Source organism: Syngnathus leptorhynchus, chromosome 8 (assembly GCF_054491065.1).
Source record: "Syngnathus leptorhynchus isolate UIUO chromosome 8, UIUO_Slep, whole genome shotgun sequence".
NCBI lineage: Eukaryota > Metazoa > Chordata > Actinopteri > Syngnathiformes > Syngnathidae > Syngnathus > Syngnathus leptorhynchus.
Genome location: NC_141202.1, coordinates 4613968 through 4629425, shown reverse-complemented (window position 1 = coordinate 4629425; position 15458 = coordinate 4613968). Strand labels below are relative to the sequence as shown.

Below are 15458 nucleotides of genomic sequence, written 5' to 3'. Positions count from 1 at the left end.
AAGACTTTCTCCACGATTCTCTCTGGTCTTATATAATTTCAATAATATTCATATAAGTATTAATGATATATTATTTATATAATTATATAAAATATTTAGTTAAATATAAGGAAATATTGCTTTTTTTTAAAAAAAATATCAGTAACATTTCATTTTTCAAAATGAACAAAAGCTACCTAATTATTTAATTGTTAAACATGTACGTAAGCATGTTTCTGATGGAAATGACAAACTCTAAGAACTGGTGTTAATTTTACATTGTTAATTTACACACACAATAAAAGCAACTACATAGTTTCAGTCTTTTATTTATACTTGTATTAAAAAGATGAAAGACAACAAAATTATTTGGTATGTGAACATTAACAAAAGTTGATTTTTTTTTTTCTTTCAGGCCAACCTTTATCTTTCACTCACTGCCCATTCTTTCTGCCACTTCTCCATACACGCTTGTTACATAAATCATTTTAAATATAACCAGAGTATGTCACTAACACCACCTGTTATCTGTCACCTCAGTAGCTAAATATTGCATTAACCCTTTCAACATGTTATGGACCCTTGCTCCAAAAAAAAAGTAACAGGGACTAACTTAGTGAGTCTTATCTTAAAACAAATAAACTGCGAAGCTGATACAAAAAATCTTCTTCTTTGCTTTTGTGTGCTCTACAGCGGCAGCTCATGCAGTCCCAAGCGCAACGTTTGCAGTAGTTGAAAAAATGATGCTCCGCTTTCTTCAGTGTGCTGTTCAAGTCCAGTGTTCCCTGAAGGCTTCGCAAAGGACAAAGGGTAATATGACATGACCAAGGACATTTTGGGCTGATAATTACACCTACAATGTATTAGAAACATGTAATATGTGGATGGAGTTCTTCATCACTAAAATCTAAAACCTCTACAATAAACATTTGGTTAAGTGCGTCAATCAAAACTAAGCCAATAGGCCCAATTTGTCTAGTGAGTGTAAATGCAAACCTGCTGGTGAACTGGATCAGCTGGACTTCATCTTGACATTGCAGCAGAGTGTCTCTGTGGTCCAAAAGGATGGCTGCGCAGATAAACAGCTCAAACGTAAAGTCCGTGTTGACGGCCTGCAGCTCTGGATCACACTCATCTACAGAGAAGGCCAAAAAAAATGAAAAAGGAGAGAAGGAGGGCTGCACCGTTGTGGGAGTGCTCACGGCCGACTTCATTTATGACCAATCAAATATTTCATTAGCTAAGAAAATCACAATCCACCTGTATTTGCACCACCGCACAGGTACCTATCTATAAAAATACAGTGCAAGGTCTTACCTGTACAATATTTTTGGGCTAGCCTTTCCTGGTAACGGGCTCGGTCTACTTGCTGGGTAATGAGCTCCAGGTGATCACAGCTCAGGATCTCGAACAAGCGTAGTGCATCGCTGTATTCAAATTCTCTCTGGAAGCCTAGCAGCAGCCATCTAATGTGCCCTCGACACACACACACACACACACACACACGGATAAATAATTGCATATTTGACTGTGGCTCATAATAAGGGTTACAAGTGAACATATGAATTTAAATATTACCTGTGACAGAAAGTGAAGCTCTCCATGCTGTCTGTGACCAAGTGGACGTGAAGTTGAGGGTCCAATTCTTTTAACAGGGCCGCCTCCAACTCTAAATGACGTTTAGTCAATATTTAATATCTGTTTCCTAACGTGAAACGAATATGTACCTGTAACAGTCAACCCCACCTATTTTTCTGTGCAGGCCATCTTCTTGAAAATCCTTGGCAAATTTCTCCATGTAGCATGAAAAACTCCAAAAACTGTCAACCTCACAGTCCATGACCTCCAGGAATCGGCTACAGAGGTCGTTCATTCCTTGGGCGTAACTCACCTCTGCATGAGAAAAAGTTGTAATTGGAGGTGAGCACGACCGTGCTGAAGAACATGAAGTAAGTTCTTTATTGATGACCTGGATGGAAAGCAGCATAGGTGATTAGGATGTCTCTCAGCACCAGAAGATTCCCCAAACCTTCACCTCTAAAAACACACAAAAAAGTTATACAATTCCCAAAGTATAGAAGAATAACTACTTATCCAAGCAAACGAAAAATGTGTTGTTGTAGCGTTAACTCATTCACTCCCATTGACGGCGATAGACGTCAAATGTCCATTTTAACTGGGCTGGGAGTGAATGAGTTAATCTAACTCCCATATTGAAAAAAAAAAAAGAATAATCAGATCCATACTGGTAGTAGCTCAGGTCTCTGTTGGTTCTTGGGACATCTTTGTTAATAATCCGGATGGCTTCCTGAAGCTCTTCCTGGTCAAACGAAACACGCTCAAACAATATCTGAAAAAGAACCAATTTTTTTAAAAAAAATTTATTTCAAGACTAAAGCAACAACCCCATCACTTGTGTTCATCAAACAAACCTGTGCCTGAAGCTCCAAAAACATCACCCTCTCTCGAACCTCATCGTTCAAGTCATCAACCTGTTGCTGAACCAGTGCTTGCCTCTGGTTAAAATATCCAACCGCGGCCACCAGCTCACCTGTCAATCACATTCGATAGACAATCGTAATTACGGTCAAGACTTCCTCCTTTTTTTTTTTTTTGGGGGGATGTGATTACCATCAGTGCCATTGAGGTGCATCTGTACAGCAGAGGGGAGGAAGTTCTGCCACTTTGTCTTCATAACCTGGTAACGTACGGCCAGCTGCTCCTGAAGCAGAGGACGTTCTAAAGCAGTCGAGCCGCACGGGTACATCCCGAACAGGAAGCGCCACGCCAGGCCGCGCTCACTCGGAGATACGCCACCTAGAAATGGAATGAGATTGTCTCCGTGGTTATTGCTGAACATGGATTAAGATTTTCCTGGAAATTATAAATAAAATGAATATTGTTGATATATCCAACTTTAAATCCATTTTAGCATTTAAAAAAATATTCCAAAAATTGCACAAGTCACAGGAATCAATGAAGTGGGACATAAGAGCAGATGTAGTGAACTTTGCCCTGCTGCCGGAGGATTTGAGACGCTCTGTTATGCAATTTTTTTTTGCACTGCTGATCTTTTAATCTTTTTCTTTGAATTCCTACATCCATGTTTATTATTGTTTCAACACATACAGGAAAGTATTTTCATATTCTCTCTTGCCATGATGATGGCTTACTTCAAGTATATTCACGTTACAACGCCAGCTCTAAAATATGAATCCAACTACAGCCTCATTTGTTAGCTTCACACACTTCACTGAACATCTTTGTTCAAGCCTCATGTGATTTTTTTTTTTTTCTTTCCCCAAAGGCTTGCCTTCTTTTCAAATTCCATTTGACTTTCATAACAACGCTTGCTTGAGGGGCTGTTTGACTGTGCACTTGCATGTTTGATGATTTCCTGGACAATGAGGGCAAAGCATCATTTGACTGCCTCTAGCGAAAAGCACTTCGACTTCTGCGCATGTGACCATAAGCAACTCTCTGTTTCGGAATCCACGAGGCTTGTGTTATTTATTTATTTTTGATTTATTTATCAATCATTATTCAAAGTCATAGACTTGTTCAAATTTAATCAGCGACATTAATAAAAATGTTACAATTAAATGTATTGAAAGTTGTTTTGTTGATTGGAGGTGATGATGTGAATTTTTTTTATGATTACTTGGATTATTTTGATTACGACTGGTCACAGGCATGCTTAGAAAAATTAACAGATGTATTACATTAATATTATTTATGTTTTTAAGATCTACAAGTTCTATGTTTAGGGATTTTTTGAATTATTATTTGGGGTCGCAACATATTAAAAACTTCTAACAATGGAATTAACAGGTGCAATTTATACATATTGTTATTTTGAGGCCAATTTGGTCCTTTTTGGGGAGGATAACTTTGAAAGTTCTGATTCTATAACTATAATCCTTACTATTATTTGAAATTATTCAGAATCATGGGCATATTAAATAGACTAATGGAAGTTACAGCTGTAAATAAACATTTTATGGGAAAATTAAATCACTTACATAATCACTACAAAGTTAAAGACATGCGTATTGATGCAATTGTTTAAATTCTGTGAGAACTTTGCAAAACACACACATGACCGAATCAAGAATCGATACCATTTTTGAAAATGTGCATTCTCAGTCGAGACTCGTCCACTCTCCCCTCGGCGTCCATGACACCGGGCAAGGTGAGCCGTGCGGCGGCAAGATCGGGCGAGCTGACCCCGGCCAGCCTCCTCCGGGAGCGGATGCGCGGCTCCTGGTGTCCGGCTTGGCTGTTTTCCTCCTCCGCTGAAGTCACACGCTCCATCTGGGTGGTCTTCAGACTATGTCAGAACCTGTCATCCATCATCAACAGCAAGTTTCTCGGATTTCATTCTTGGTTCTTTTGAGGAACTCTTGTGCAGATTTGCACTTCTATCATGAGACTGAAATTGTACTGATTGAGTCAAGACTCAAAGTTCACTTTGGATTTGTCAATGCCGCTCTCCGCCTCGTGGTGAATTAGGCAAACAGCATCTCTCTCTCTCTCTCTCTCTCTCTCTCTCTCTCTCTCTCTCTCTCTCTCTCTCTCTCTCTCTCTCTCTCTCTCTCTCTCTCTCTCTCTCTCTCTCTCTCTCTCTCTCTTTCTCTGTTCTAGTAGGCTTTTTGTTCCCAAACACATTTTCATTGATATTTTGTGTCTTTTTTTAATTTTTTTTTAGTCTTTTTGGTTATTGATTGATTGGGGTTTGTTGATTCAACACAAAAAGCAGACACTGCAGTTCTTGCATTGATAACTGGAAAAGTGTGGGTGTTGAATCTTTTTCCCAGACAAAGTGAGGATGTTGAAAGAGTGAACCCCCCCCCCACCCCGCCCCCAGATGGTCTCTCACGATGGACTCATCTGTGATGTATAGGAAATATTTTGGTGTCACTAAGTGACCATCTTTTTTTTTTTTCAAGTTATAATCCATCCATCTTCTATATTTCAGTTTATTTAAACGGACTAATAATGTAACATTTTCTAAATATATGTTAATTAGATGAATAAATTCGTACCACAAGCAAGAGTTGAGTGGAGATTTTAATTTTTCAAAAATCTTGCTATTTCATTAAAAAAAAACCCTGTAAATTATTCAACCTATATGCTTCCTTGTACAACAAAGGGCTGTACTAAAATATATTTTCACATCACACCAACAGAAAGAAATTTGCTGCTTTAGAGGGATTCAACGTTGAAGTGTTTTTATCTCCACTACCTCACCAACTTCCTTTTTTTGTAAATCACTACTGCAAAGCAACAGGAAACACACCCAAAAATTTCACATCACCATCAGGATTCACCAGCAATGACCTCTCCTCTCAAGTTTTAACGCGCAGTTCAATGAGCTGTTTTGTTGTCTTCGGGTTTTGCTTGTTTAAAAGCTGACACATGTAGTGGACAAGTTTGGAATCGATATTTGGGACGTCATGGATCATCTGCAACCTTTGATTGAGTTTACGGTCATTGTTCTTTTCCTAGCTGCGCATTCAAAAGGTGAGTAGCATCATGGTGTTTCACGGAATAAATGTGTATTTATTTTTGATTTATTTTATTCATTTATTTTTCCTCCAGGTGAAACATGGGGTTTGCAAGTCAACCGAAACATCACCGCAGTGAAAGGCCAAAGCCTGATCATCCCATGTACGTTCAGTATCCCGGCGGATCAGCACACAGAAAACCTACAGCTTTTCTGGAAACTGACGGAGAAATGTAAATTTAATACCTACGACAAGGATCGCTACGCGTTCATTTATCACCCCAATAGAACATTTGTGGTGGAGAGATACCAAGGAAAGACTAAGATCTTACGAAAGAAAAACGACACGAATTGCACACTCAGGATTCAAAAGTTAATGGACACCCAACTGGTTATTTTCTTCAGGATCATTGCCAAGAACAACAACTATAGTTTTTATGAAAAAAGTGTCAGGATATTTGCGTCAGGTAAGCATCATGCCAAAATATTGTCGTTGTTGTTGTTTCAAATGGCAAGTAATGTTGTTGTACAACTCTCTTGTACGTATGGCCAGATGCTGCACCAGGCACTCATAATCCAGGTAAGAATCTAATCTTTAACATCAACTACTGATGCCGGAATTAAATCATATCATGATATTAGATGTCTGGTTTTTTTTGTTGCAGGAATTGTTTTCCCAACTTCAGCCTTCCCAAATGGTCAACAATGTAAATTCCATTTGAAATCCCAAATGAATATTGTTGACATTGTTGATGATGATTTTATTTTTTTCTTAACAGCTCTAATGAACAGAGATAAGTGGCAAACCATCTACATCTCCATCTTTGTACCGCTTGTGGCAGTCGGGATCCTTCTTGCTGCTGGATTTCTTGTTTGGAAAAAGCACAAAGGGTGAGTTTCAATCTTCAATGTTATTTTACAGCCTCATTCAAAAATGGAATCAATTATTTTCCCTTAAAACTCTACACACAACACCCCATAATCATCATATGAAAATGTTTTTTGAGACTTTTAAATTCCCAAAGCAGTCAATTACATTACATTTTGATTGTGATGTGATTCATGAAAATCAAAACAAATAAATCGTGACTGATTTTCTGATCATTATTCCCTGATTAAAAAATGGACAAATAATCGCTCGCGCTATCGATGGATTCATCTCTTTATTTATCCAATACGTCTGTCCGTCTTTCTGTCGTTCCATCACTTGCTTGTCCCAGGTCGCAATCGTTTTTGAGGGGGGGCTCTGGGTATTATGCAAACTTTAGTAGAGCATCTCCAAACCAACCGACGAGGTACGTAAAACCACGATTTGCAATATCCGTGTGTGTTTTGCTCTCTTTAAATGTGTTTTCATTTCTAGAAAAGAAAATCACAAACAAGACAATACAAATCTTCCAGACAGGAAGATTGTGGAGGAACCGGTTTATATTAATGTGCAGGTCAGAATACAGCCGCAATCAAATCATTTTAATCCTGACTCAAGTTGATTTTGTCTATTGTCCTTGCAGCAAGCGGCATGTCAGACGGACGCACGAGGAGGGGATCACGACATATATGAAAATGTGGCTTACCTGACTAAATAACACAATCGAGTCTTCCTTTGGCCACAAAAATGAAAATGGATAGCTGTGAGATTAATATATGAATCAAGACAATAGGGGGTTTTTTTTCTCTGTAAAAAGTGGTAAGTTTATCACCAATGGAAACGTGGGCGATAACAGTTCAGGGAATTGTCTTCTTTATCTTGCACAATATGTCAATAGGTTTGTCAACTCATTTCCTGTGTTGTGAGCACTTTTGAAACTTCTGCTCTGCGCATTTCTAGAGACTGAAATTGTTCTGTACGATCTGAAGAATATACGCTGGAAACGGCATCTAGTGGATATGCTTTTCTTACCACCAGGAAATTTCTAGCAAACTTCCCTCCCACCCTGTTCCAATAAAGCAAAACACATCATTAAACCTGTGATGACATCAGGTCGGATAAATATTTGAAATCCCCAAAATGAACATGAAGACATTCAACTCAATACTGACATTCACTCAAATACTCCTTTGCATGATTCAGCAAAGTGTCACAAGACAAAATCGTGAAAATCGTGTTTATGTCTTTGCTCTCAAGTGCAACAATTGTAAGGTTATTCCCAAATACGACATAAATACAGTTACGTGCAACTGTAAATTTGAAATAGTACCAACATTTGTAGAAACACACAACACAAATACAGAACGTGCGAGGTCCTCTTTACAAATTGCCGTAAACTGGATCACAGTTTATAGTCCAGTTGTCCTGTGAGAAAAAAAAAGTTTTACTCAAAGCCAACATGAAATGAAACAACTCCTAGGAAATGTTCACAAACCTCACTCGTGTTGCCATAGATATGATTGTTGTACAAGCTGCTTTGATCTTGGCTAGCCTTGATGGGTTTCCTTGGAGGACATGAAGTCAGAAAATGATATATTTGATTGCAGGTGGAAAGTTTCCAATATCAAAAAATGAAATGAGAAGAATGAAAATTGAACCTTGCTGCTAGGACATTTTCAAGGGCCTCTCCAGGTTTACGGGGATGCTCTGAGCCAGACTTGGCTCTTAAGCTACCCCTGCTGGCAGAACTGTTGAAATTTTAAATTTCAGTAAAAACTTAAATTACCATAGGTTGGTCCCCAATTTCCAGTCAAATTATTATTAATTACATTTAAACTGCCCTTGCTAATTCTGTCCACTAAAGGGCGCACCGATGACCCACTTGGTGCTGATAAAGTGTGAAATTACTAGATTTAATTCCTAATATTCAATAAAATGAATAGCAAAATAGTTGTCAGATGCTTAAATGGTTGTCAAAATAGAAAACCAATAATGGTGACTATTTTCTGAACTGTAGCTACTTATGGTTAATGAATGCAAAAAATGGGGACATTTTGAATTGTTGCTGATATCGTGCATGATGTTCTGCACGATGATTTGAAATCACAATTTGTTGTCATAACTTTTGGAATGGGCAATTTTGAAAGTTGCACTGTAGTCTTGCAGTTACTTACCATTTTCTTATCAGCACTACTAAGAGAATCAGAATCACCAGCATCACAACAGCTCCAGCTGCAAGAATAATATAAACATACAGCATCTTGCCTATATTCAAACAAAATAGGGTGGAAAAAAAATCAGAATTCACGTCATCCAACCTGGAAATTCAATCAAGTAAAACACCTTTCGCGGGTAAAGCGATGGCGGCCCTGGCACTGCCCAGCGTGTTCTTCGCCACGCAGTAGACCAAGTCAGAAGATGGAAGAAATGCTCGGAGAGTGCCGATGGTAATGGAATCGTGCCACTCTATGTCAGACTTCGAAAGGATTGTGTCATTCAGGAAGAAATCGACACTGCTTGGGGGTCTGGACTCTGCAATGCACACACACTTTACCATCTCCCCCTCGAAGGAGCAGGATGAGATGCTTTTAATCTCAGGTGGATCTATGAACAAATCAGAAGAGGCCGGGGTCATATTGTGTGGACCCCATGTTGGTTTCTGGAACATTTGAATGGACATTCATACTCACGCGCCATGTTAATGATTTTTTTTTAAATTATTTTGTGAATACGTTTTTTAACACGTTATATGCAAATCTGAAAACGTTATATGCAAATAGTATTGTTTTGTATCAGTGGCTAGTATTTGGGGATTTCAATAAGGCACCTGGGACAACTACGGTGGTCCGCTGTACCCGGAAGTAGTTGACAATGAGCGGGAGTTTCGCCGGGTCTGGACGCTAACTGCCGCTGTTGTGCTGTGTTTCAGGTGAGTAACGCTGTTGAAATGATGATATACTGCTGGTACTCGGAGCTAATTATTGTTTAAGAAAATAATAATCCGGTTATTGTTGTACAATGTATAATTTTGTGTGTAACATGGACAGTGTATGATGTTTATAACGGGTCCTCTGTACCCGGAAGTAGTAGACAGTGAGCGGGAGTTTCGCCGGGTCTTGACCGTAACTGCCGCTGTTGTGCTGTGTTAGTATATACTATATAAGCCTCAGTCTTTTTCATAGTTGGGCCGGGGGTCCGACCTATATGTGAGATTATTAGCACATCAATATATAACTTCACATGTTATTTTCACACTAAACCGCATGAGGGCGCTATATGCCTGTGGAATAATTGAAACTGCAACTCATGATGAGTCACGTAGAAGAGGAAGCGCTGCGTCTTGTACTTGCAGGCTTAGCGTAGTTGTTCATGAGTGAATTCAATAATTCGAAGTGAATTATAAATTCTATAAATTTGTTGGCATGTTATTTATGCTATAGTCATTTGTCAGAGTCAACTCTTAATATGTTAAGTCAGGCACGTTCTCGGTTCCTCGTTTATGTAATGTAATGTTCAGCCTGTTGTTGCCGATTTATGTCTGTTCTTGGTGTTGGATTTTTATAGATTTCCCCCAAAAATGCAACTTGTACGCCGGTGCGACTTATATACGTCTTTTTCTTCTTTATCATGCATTTCATGGTTGGTACGACTTATACCCCGGAGCGACTTATAGTCCAGAAAATACAGTCAAATTTACTTACATGTCACATGAAGCTGCACAGGTGATGATTTTGCGTTCCCCATGGCGTTGATAGCCGTGCAGTACAGGCCCCCTGTGTGTCTGGAGATGTTTGCTATGATGAAGACTCTGCCCTTGTGCAGCTTGGCACCGTCTTGGTTATGCCACTCGTAGCTGCTGGCGGGAGGGTTGGCATCACAGTTGCACTCAAGACGTGCTGCCTCACCCTCCTTTATATTTGCAGAGTAGTCGATGCCTACATTCACAGGGGCGTCTGGAGAGGAACACACACTGGCGGTAAAATTAAAGAAATAGAGTAAAGTGTTTATGAGTACAGTGCTTTTTTTGTGGTGTTTATGGAAAAACTCACCTAATTGCAGACTGGTTGCATGAAAATGGCACGATACAACCATTTACACTTGGTTGGGGATTACAAATAACTCATAACATGGACATGCACAATATGGCACATTTCTTTTTTTTCTAGCAAGTTATGAAATATGCTGAGAATGACTCATAAAAACATTACAGCTTCACATACGTGTGTAGTCTTTGAATATACAACCATACATACTGTATGTTCTTAATTTTCTGCTCTTGTGAAGGCCATATCTTTGTCTATAAGGGAATATTTTGGAATTTGATTTAAAGGCTTTTGGAATGGAATTGACTGTTTTTATATATTGGATTTGTGAGTGTGTTATGTTGTGCTATTAAGAGGTGGATTAAGTCCACACTGAAGGCTCGGGTACCAAATGCACTGTCCGCCACAGGTTACCTTATAGTCGGTACTCACTTTTTAATCTACCAGCAACTTCTACTTACATTTCACATTTATGATTCTGGATGCCTCCAGTTGTTGCCCTCCGCTGAACGTGACACGGCACTGCAAATGTGTGTTGTTATTAGCATCGGGAAGATGTAAGGTCAGCGTGGACGTAGCTTCCCATTGGCCATTCTCCAAGGGTCGTGTCTGATAAAGGTGACGTCCGAAGTGACTCCAGATGATGATAGGAGGAGAGGCGGGGCATGAGTGAGTGACAGAACAGGAAGCAATCACGTATGGATGAGCCTTGTCTTCTGTCACAGTTAAATTGACTGGACTTGGTGTACCTGTGAATACAGAAAAAGTGCTTTGTTGTTATAATGAGTTGTTATTAAATGATAGCATAGAATGTGGCAGTGGTACAAAAAGAAATTGTGGTCGTGTGAGGGTGCATATTTGTTTGGCTTTGTGTGATGTCATGTTTGTATTTTTCTCCCTAGAATGAACTGATCTTTTTCAAGTGACAAGTGTCATATTATTGTTTAATTAATATACTCATGCCTAAGTGTAAATAGAAATTCAAATTGTCCATTATCTGTTTTTCAACTAAATCAAAAATCGAAAAGCATTTTTCAGTTTTTGGGGAACAATAAATATTTCTTATTATTATTAATAATAATTTTTTTCTTCTTTTATTATTTCTGTTTTCTTTTGGGAAAACCAAATGACACATCGATTCCAAATTGTAGGCTACCACTTTGACTTTGTAATCCAACTTGTAAAAGCTAAATAGTAACAAGAGCTGTAAATATATTTGCCGTATTGTTAATAATTTCCAATCTTACACTCAGTTCCGCTTCAAATAACTTACGTATCATTTGTATGGAGACCGTCTTGTCTCGGTAAGAGAAATTATCAAAGTCTTTCATTTCAACCCTGAAATGAAAAGGCCCTTGGTCGCTTTGTCGAAGCGGGTCGATCTTCAGCGAACAGTTCTTTTGTCTGACGTCTCCCACCAGCTCGGTTCGACCTTGATACAGGTTCTTTATCTTTGACTCCTCGGGGTGATAGATGAGGTGATTTCCTGCCTCCAACCAACTCCCAGTAAACTCATTAATGGCCTCGTGTGGATCGGGATAGTCAAATGAGCAGGGAATCACCACACAAGATCCAAGAAGTCCTTTCACTGAAGATGGCATCTCAATGGTCCAGGATGATGCCTTAACACATATGACTGCAACAGAATGTAACATGTAAATCCTCTCTATCAAGGGCAAATATTGAAAACAAGAGTCGAAGCCATACCTTCAGAGAAAAAGAAGAGAAATGATAGAAAAGTATTTACAGTATTCATTGTGTCTGTCCTCTTGCGATGTGACTTGCAAAAAAAAAAATCTCATGTTTGTAGGCAGTGGCACAACAAGTACAACCTCCCCGAGTGTGACAGGATGACTACATTATGCCAGCAACACTTCCAACCCCATGCAAAAAAAAAAAAAAAACACACTACACTATGCTGTATTTTTCACTTTCATTTTACTCAACTTTTTATTTTGTCATTTCATTGAAAAGAAAAAGCCATAGGTTAGTTATAGTAGCAAAAAATCCTCCAAATTGCTCCTGGTTTATAAAACTAACTTAGAGATACAGCTCATTGTCATCATTTGTGTTTTATTCATTGTGATTGCCCGATTTTTTAATTTGTATTAATACTTTTTAAATCCCTGAGTAAACAGCTCCAGTATTGTTTCCACCTTTGTAAACGGAAACATGTTATTTTTGCTGCCTTGACTTCCCTATTTGTATTTTTATCCTTGCTTTGTGGACAATTTTAATCATTGCATGAAACCACCTTCATTCTTAGTTAAGCTTCTTTCGTTTCAGCATTTTCACAAGAGAGATCAATGCATGTTCTCATCTTGTGTGGTTATTTCACCGGTTCATCTGTTTCTTCTCGAAATCCCCCATAAAATTAATTGAAGACAAAATTATCCATTGGTGTATTTTTTTTTCCTATCGCGCCTTGCAATTAATTTGCGATCAATCCAGAATGTACGTAAGTGCTACAAAATTAGATTTTGTCTTTTTATCCTGCCAACAATAATGAACAAAACAAGTTTGAAGATTCAAATTAAAATTCATTCATCTGAATTTGCATCATATATAAATAATAAAGTTATATAGTATCACAAATGTGCAGCCCAATGCATGAGAATTATAAGGAAAAAAAACAACAGCCAAAAACAGAACGATAGAAATTTAGTTACTAGATTATATTTCAAAATAAAATGAATCCTCAACAAGCAGTACCGAAGTCAGAGGTGTGATCATGACAGGATTTCCTCTTCTCACATGATGAACAAACAAACAAACGGAAAGGCCCTTTCTGCTTCAAAGCAAGTGCTGCAGCAACAACTTATAACAATAAAGTCAAACAACAACAACAAAACATTTCCAATGAGGCCTCATTTCCTGTTCATTTCCAAGCAAAACCCGTCGGTGATGTGTCATCTTCCGGATTGGTGCAAATCACGGATCTCCAACAAAAGCAGGGTTCAGCATTCCACTCCCATTTGGATGACCAACTTCTTGCTCCTGCAGAGTTAGGTGGACGTAACCAACACTCTCCGTCAAATGGAGTTTGTTCACGGAGCGACTTTGCTTTCGTTCGACGCTCCAGAGATCTTCTTCACATTTGGTCAAGAAATCCTCCAACTTGACTCTGTCCTCTTTGGGCCGTCCCCAAGATAATCTCCTTGGATTTGGGGTGATGAAGCTGTAGGATGCCAGGTTACCCATCACCGGAAAGGTTGTTACTTTGAAAGAAGATGAAACTCACACGTATTAAGACAAACATCAGCACATTCGCCAGCTACATGTTAAACCAAATCGGATTACCAGATGAAGGTCCTTCGTCTTGACGTTCCGACGATGAACGTGAAGTTGCTTCCCTCCCCATTTTAAAGTGTGTCTGCTATTAATAGATTGAGGGTGGCTAGGATTTATCATGGTAGTAACAATACAGGTTGATCACTGCTTGATTGATGACTCAGCATAGTCAATTTGAATCTCTAACACAGTCTATCAATCAGTCACTCCAACAGGAAGACACAATCACTTTTGAAGAGGAAATGTCAGTTTTACTTTGTATGCAAAAGCTACTCTCAGGGAAGGTGGGTCATTTGCAGTTCAGCTACAAAGGGATTCATCAATTTGATTGTACCCCCTGCATACGTGTGGTTTGGGAAGGACTGTTGAGTTCTTCCAAAAGTGTTTCAATTGTCTAAGATGTCCTCGTATGATGCATCAGGTCCTCAAAAGTGATGTTGAGGCCAGTAAAATGTTCCAAGGTTAGGGTGTCATTTTTTTTCCCAAGGGTTTTTATGAAGCTGAATTTTAAAAAAGGGATTTCTTATTTGAGTCCACAAGGGGGCGCAAATTCCACATTGAAATGCCATTGATGCCATGCATTGAACAATGGGAAACATTTCCCGAGCTTTTTTGTTTTTAATTGATTTTTGTGACTCATATTGCTAACAGGAAGTTCAAAAACCTCATGTTTAAAAAAACAAAAAAACAATTGTTGCTCTACAGATTAGATTGGCTGAGTTATAAGAAGATTGTCAACAATTTAAGGCCACGTAATCAAAGACAGCATCGGTGCTACCAAAATCAGGAATCCAGCTCTTGGTCTGTTACTGTTGTTACAGTAGTCACCCTCACAGCAGCTGATTTGAGTCCCAATGAAATCTTCCAGTTGTTCCGTACTGGTGCACATTTGCTTGGAGGCGCAGCCCTTCATGGTTGTTTTCTGGCCCTTCAAGTCCACTGTGAAACAAAGTCTTGTGGGCATCAAGAAGTCATATTTTGGGGGAGCGATGTAGGATGGTTACCTATCGTTGAGATGCAGTGGTACTCATTGCCTTGACATTCCACAGTGCCATTACACTGTAGGCCATTGCAAGTGACTGGCTCTGCTCTTGCTGTAGTCTGGAAGAGAAAAATGATCCGTGGTGTACTTGCCTAACTTCAATTTTGTGGCACCAAGGTAGAAAAGCTTCAGTAAGCAAATGTGTTACCCGGTGCAGGGAGGTTGTTGCACAGGTCGGTAGTGCAACACTGGTTGTTGAGAACAGTCCTGGTTGAACCAAAATTGACTGAGGCTTGTGCACAGTGTTCAGCGAAGCTGCAGCTTTTCCCATTGATGTCTGCAATAACCGACTCGCCTACAAAAAATCAAAAAATGTCTACAAGTCATGCAGCCAAGAGAAACACTTCAGAATGAAGAGAATATACATTTGGAAATATTTTTTTTTTTATAATTTCATGATACCAAATGTAAATTCAGATTAGAACTTTTGATATTGTTTAGGCCGACTGCATAACACATAACATGCGCGCTACCTGAATACATGATTATTTTGAGTGCAGTACAATGAGTCGCCAGTGGAGGGCACTCTTCTGTTGTGTCGATGCAAGTGGCTGAGCTTCCTGCGGCACATTGATAACACTTCAATGTTGAGGCTTTGGAAAGAAATGAAAATATGACTTTAGTTTTTGTCATAAATTAATTATTGATGATCTGAAACACACACAATAATGCAAAAACTTGCCTTTAGGAAGAAGTAAAATCCCAAGGAGCAGCAGGTGATGCATTGTG

At 38.9% G+C, this 15458-nt stretch overlaps 4 protein-coding genes across 7 annotated transcripts; 1 reads left to right on the top strand and 3 right to left on the bottom strand.

Annotated features, from left to right (window-relative positions):
* Positions 1–424: 424 nt before the first annotated feature.
* LOC147052072 (TBC1 domain family member 15) lies at positions 425–4293 on the bottom strand. Its single transcript, XM_085918919.1, has 10 exons — positions 4101–4293; positions 2611–2796; positions 2412–2530; positions 2226–2329; positions 1949–2016; positions 1726–1872; positions 1558–1648; positions 1297–1445; positions 976–1114; positions 425–771 (listed from the first exon to the last, which is right to left on the bottom strand). The coding sequence occupies exons 1-10, from the start codon at positions 4291–4293 to the stop codon at positions 603–605; spliced, it is 1365 nt and encodes a 454-aa protein (XP_085775045.1). The 3' UTR covers positions 425–602.
* Positions 4294–5303: 1010 nt separating this feature from the next.
* Positions 5304–7636, top strand: LOC147052071 (uncharacterized). 2 transcript variants are annotated; one of them, XM_085917434.1, is made up of 8 exons: positions 5304–5502; positions 5581–5952; positions 6039–6065; positions 6151–6183; positions 6265–6376; positions 6706–6780; positions 6849–6927; positions 6997–7636. In XM_085917434.1, the coding sequence occupies exons 1-8, from the start codon at positions 5436–5438 to the stop codon at positions 7069–7071; spliced, it is 840 nt and encodes a 279-aa protein (XP_085773560.1). In that variant the 5' UTR covers positions 5304–5435; the 3' UTR covers positions 7072–7636. The 2 variants fall into 2 exon arrangements, with proteins under 2 accessions (XP_085773560.1, XP_085773559.1); XM_085917433.1 differs by having other exon boundaries at positions 6151–6192.
* LOC147052070 (sialic acid-binding Ig-like lectin 14) lies at positions 6349–12241 on the bottom strand. Of its 3 annotated transcripts, XM_085917430.1 has the most exons (9): positions 12104–12241; positions 11670–12032; positions 10858–11145; positions 10055–10306; positions 8697–8957; positions 8528–8618; positions 8012–8101; positions 7849–7918; positions 6349–7778 (listed from the first exon to the last, which is right to left on the bottom strand). In XM_085917430.1, exons 1-9 carry the CDS (start codon positions 12150–12152, stop codon positions 7734–7736), a joined length of 1509 nt encoding a protein of 502 aa, XP_085773556.1. In that variant the 5' UTR covers positions 12153–12241; the 3' UTR covers positions 6349–7733. The 3 variants fall into 3 exon arrangements, with proteins under 3 accessions (XP_085773556.1, XP_085773557.1, XP_085773555.1); XM_085917431.1 differs by lacking the exon at positions 8012–8101; XM_085917429.1 differs by lacking the exon at positions 6349–7778 and having other exon boundaries at positions 7798–7918.
* Positions 12242–14227: 1986 nt separating this feature from the next.
* On the bottom strand, positions 14228–15454 carry LOC147052069 (urokinase plasminogen activator surface receptor-like). The gene is given in 6 exon segments (XM_085919048.1): positions 14228–14626; positions 14692–14765; positions 14767–14788; positions 14878–15024; positions 15203–15322; positions 15412–15454. Coding segments are annotated over 6 exon segments (603 nt in total). The 3' UTR covers positions 14228–14429.
* Positions 15455–15458: the final 4 nt, after the last annotated feature.

What these genes read in the sequence shown, in the direction of transcription:
- LOC147052072 (XM_085918919.1), bottom strand. Translation starts at nt 4,293, where the DNA reads ATGGAGCGTGTGACTTCAGCGGAGGAGGAAAACAGCCAAGCCGGACAC. An exon ending in AGAGACCTGAGCTACTACCA is followed by an intron (nt 2,017 to 2,225) that starts GTATGGATCTGA and finishes GTGTGTTTTTAG; the next exon opens with AGGTGAAGGTTTGGGGAATC. An exon ending in CTGATCCAGTTCACCAGCAG is followed by an intron (nt 772 to 975) that starts GTTTGCATTTAC and finishes TCCTTTGCGAAG; the next exon opens with CCTTCAGGGAACACTGGACT.
- LOC147052071 (XM_085917433.1), top strand. Translation starts at nt 5,436, where the DNA reads ATGGATCATCTGCAACCTTTGATTGAGTTTACGGTCATTGTTCTTTTC. An exon ending in TCTCCAAACCAACCGACGAG is followed by an intron (nt 6,781 to 6,848) that starts GTACGTAAAACC and finishes TTTCATTTCTAG; the next exon opens with AAAAGAAAATCACAAACAAG. An exon ending in CGGTTTATATTAATGTGCAG is followed by an intron (nt 6,928 to 6,996) that starts GTCAGAATACAG and finishes TTGTCCTTGCAG; the next exon opens with CAAGCGGCATGTCAGACGGA.
- LOC147052070 (XM_085917429.1), bottom strand. Translation starts at nt 12,152, where the DNA reads ATGAATACTGTAAATACTTTTCTATCATTTCTCTTCTTTTTCTCTGAA. An exon ending in TCTCTTCTTTTTCTCTGAAG is followed by an intron (nt 12,033 to 12,103) that starts GTATGGCTTCGA and finishes ATTCTGTTGCAG; the next exon opens with TCATATGTGTTAAGGCATCA. An exon ending in CAGAATCATAAATGTGAAAT is followed by an intron (nt 10,307 to 10,857) that starts GTAAGTAGAAGT and finishes GTTCCTCTCCAG; the next exon opens with ACGCCCCTGTGAATGTAGGC.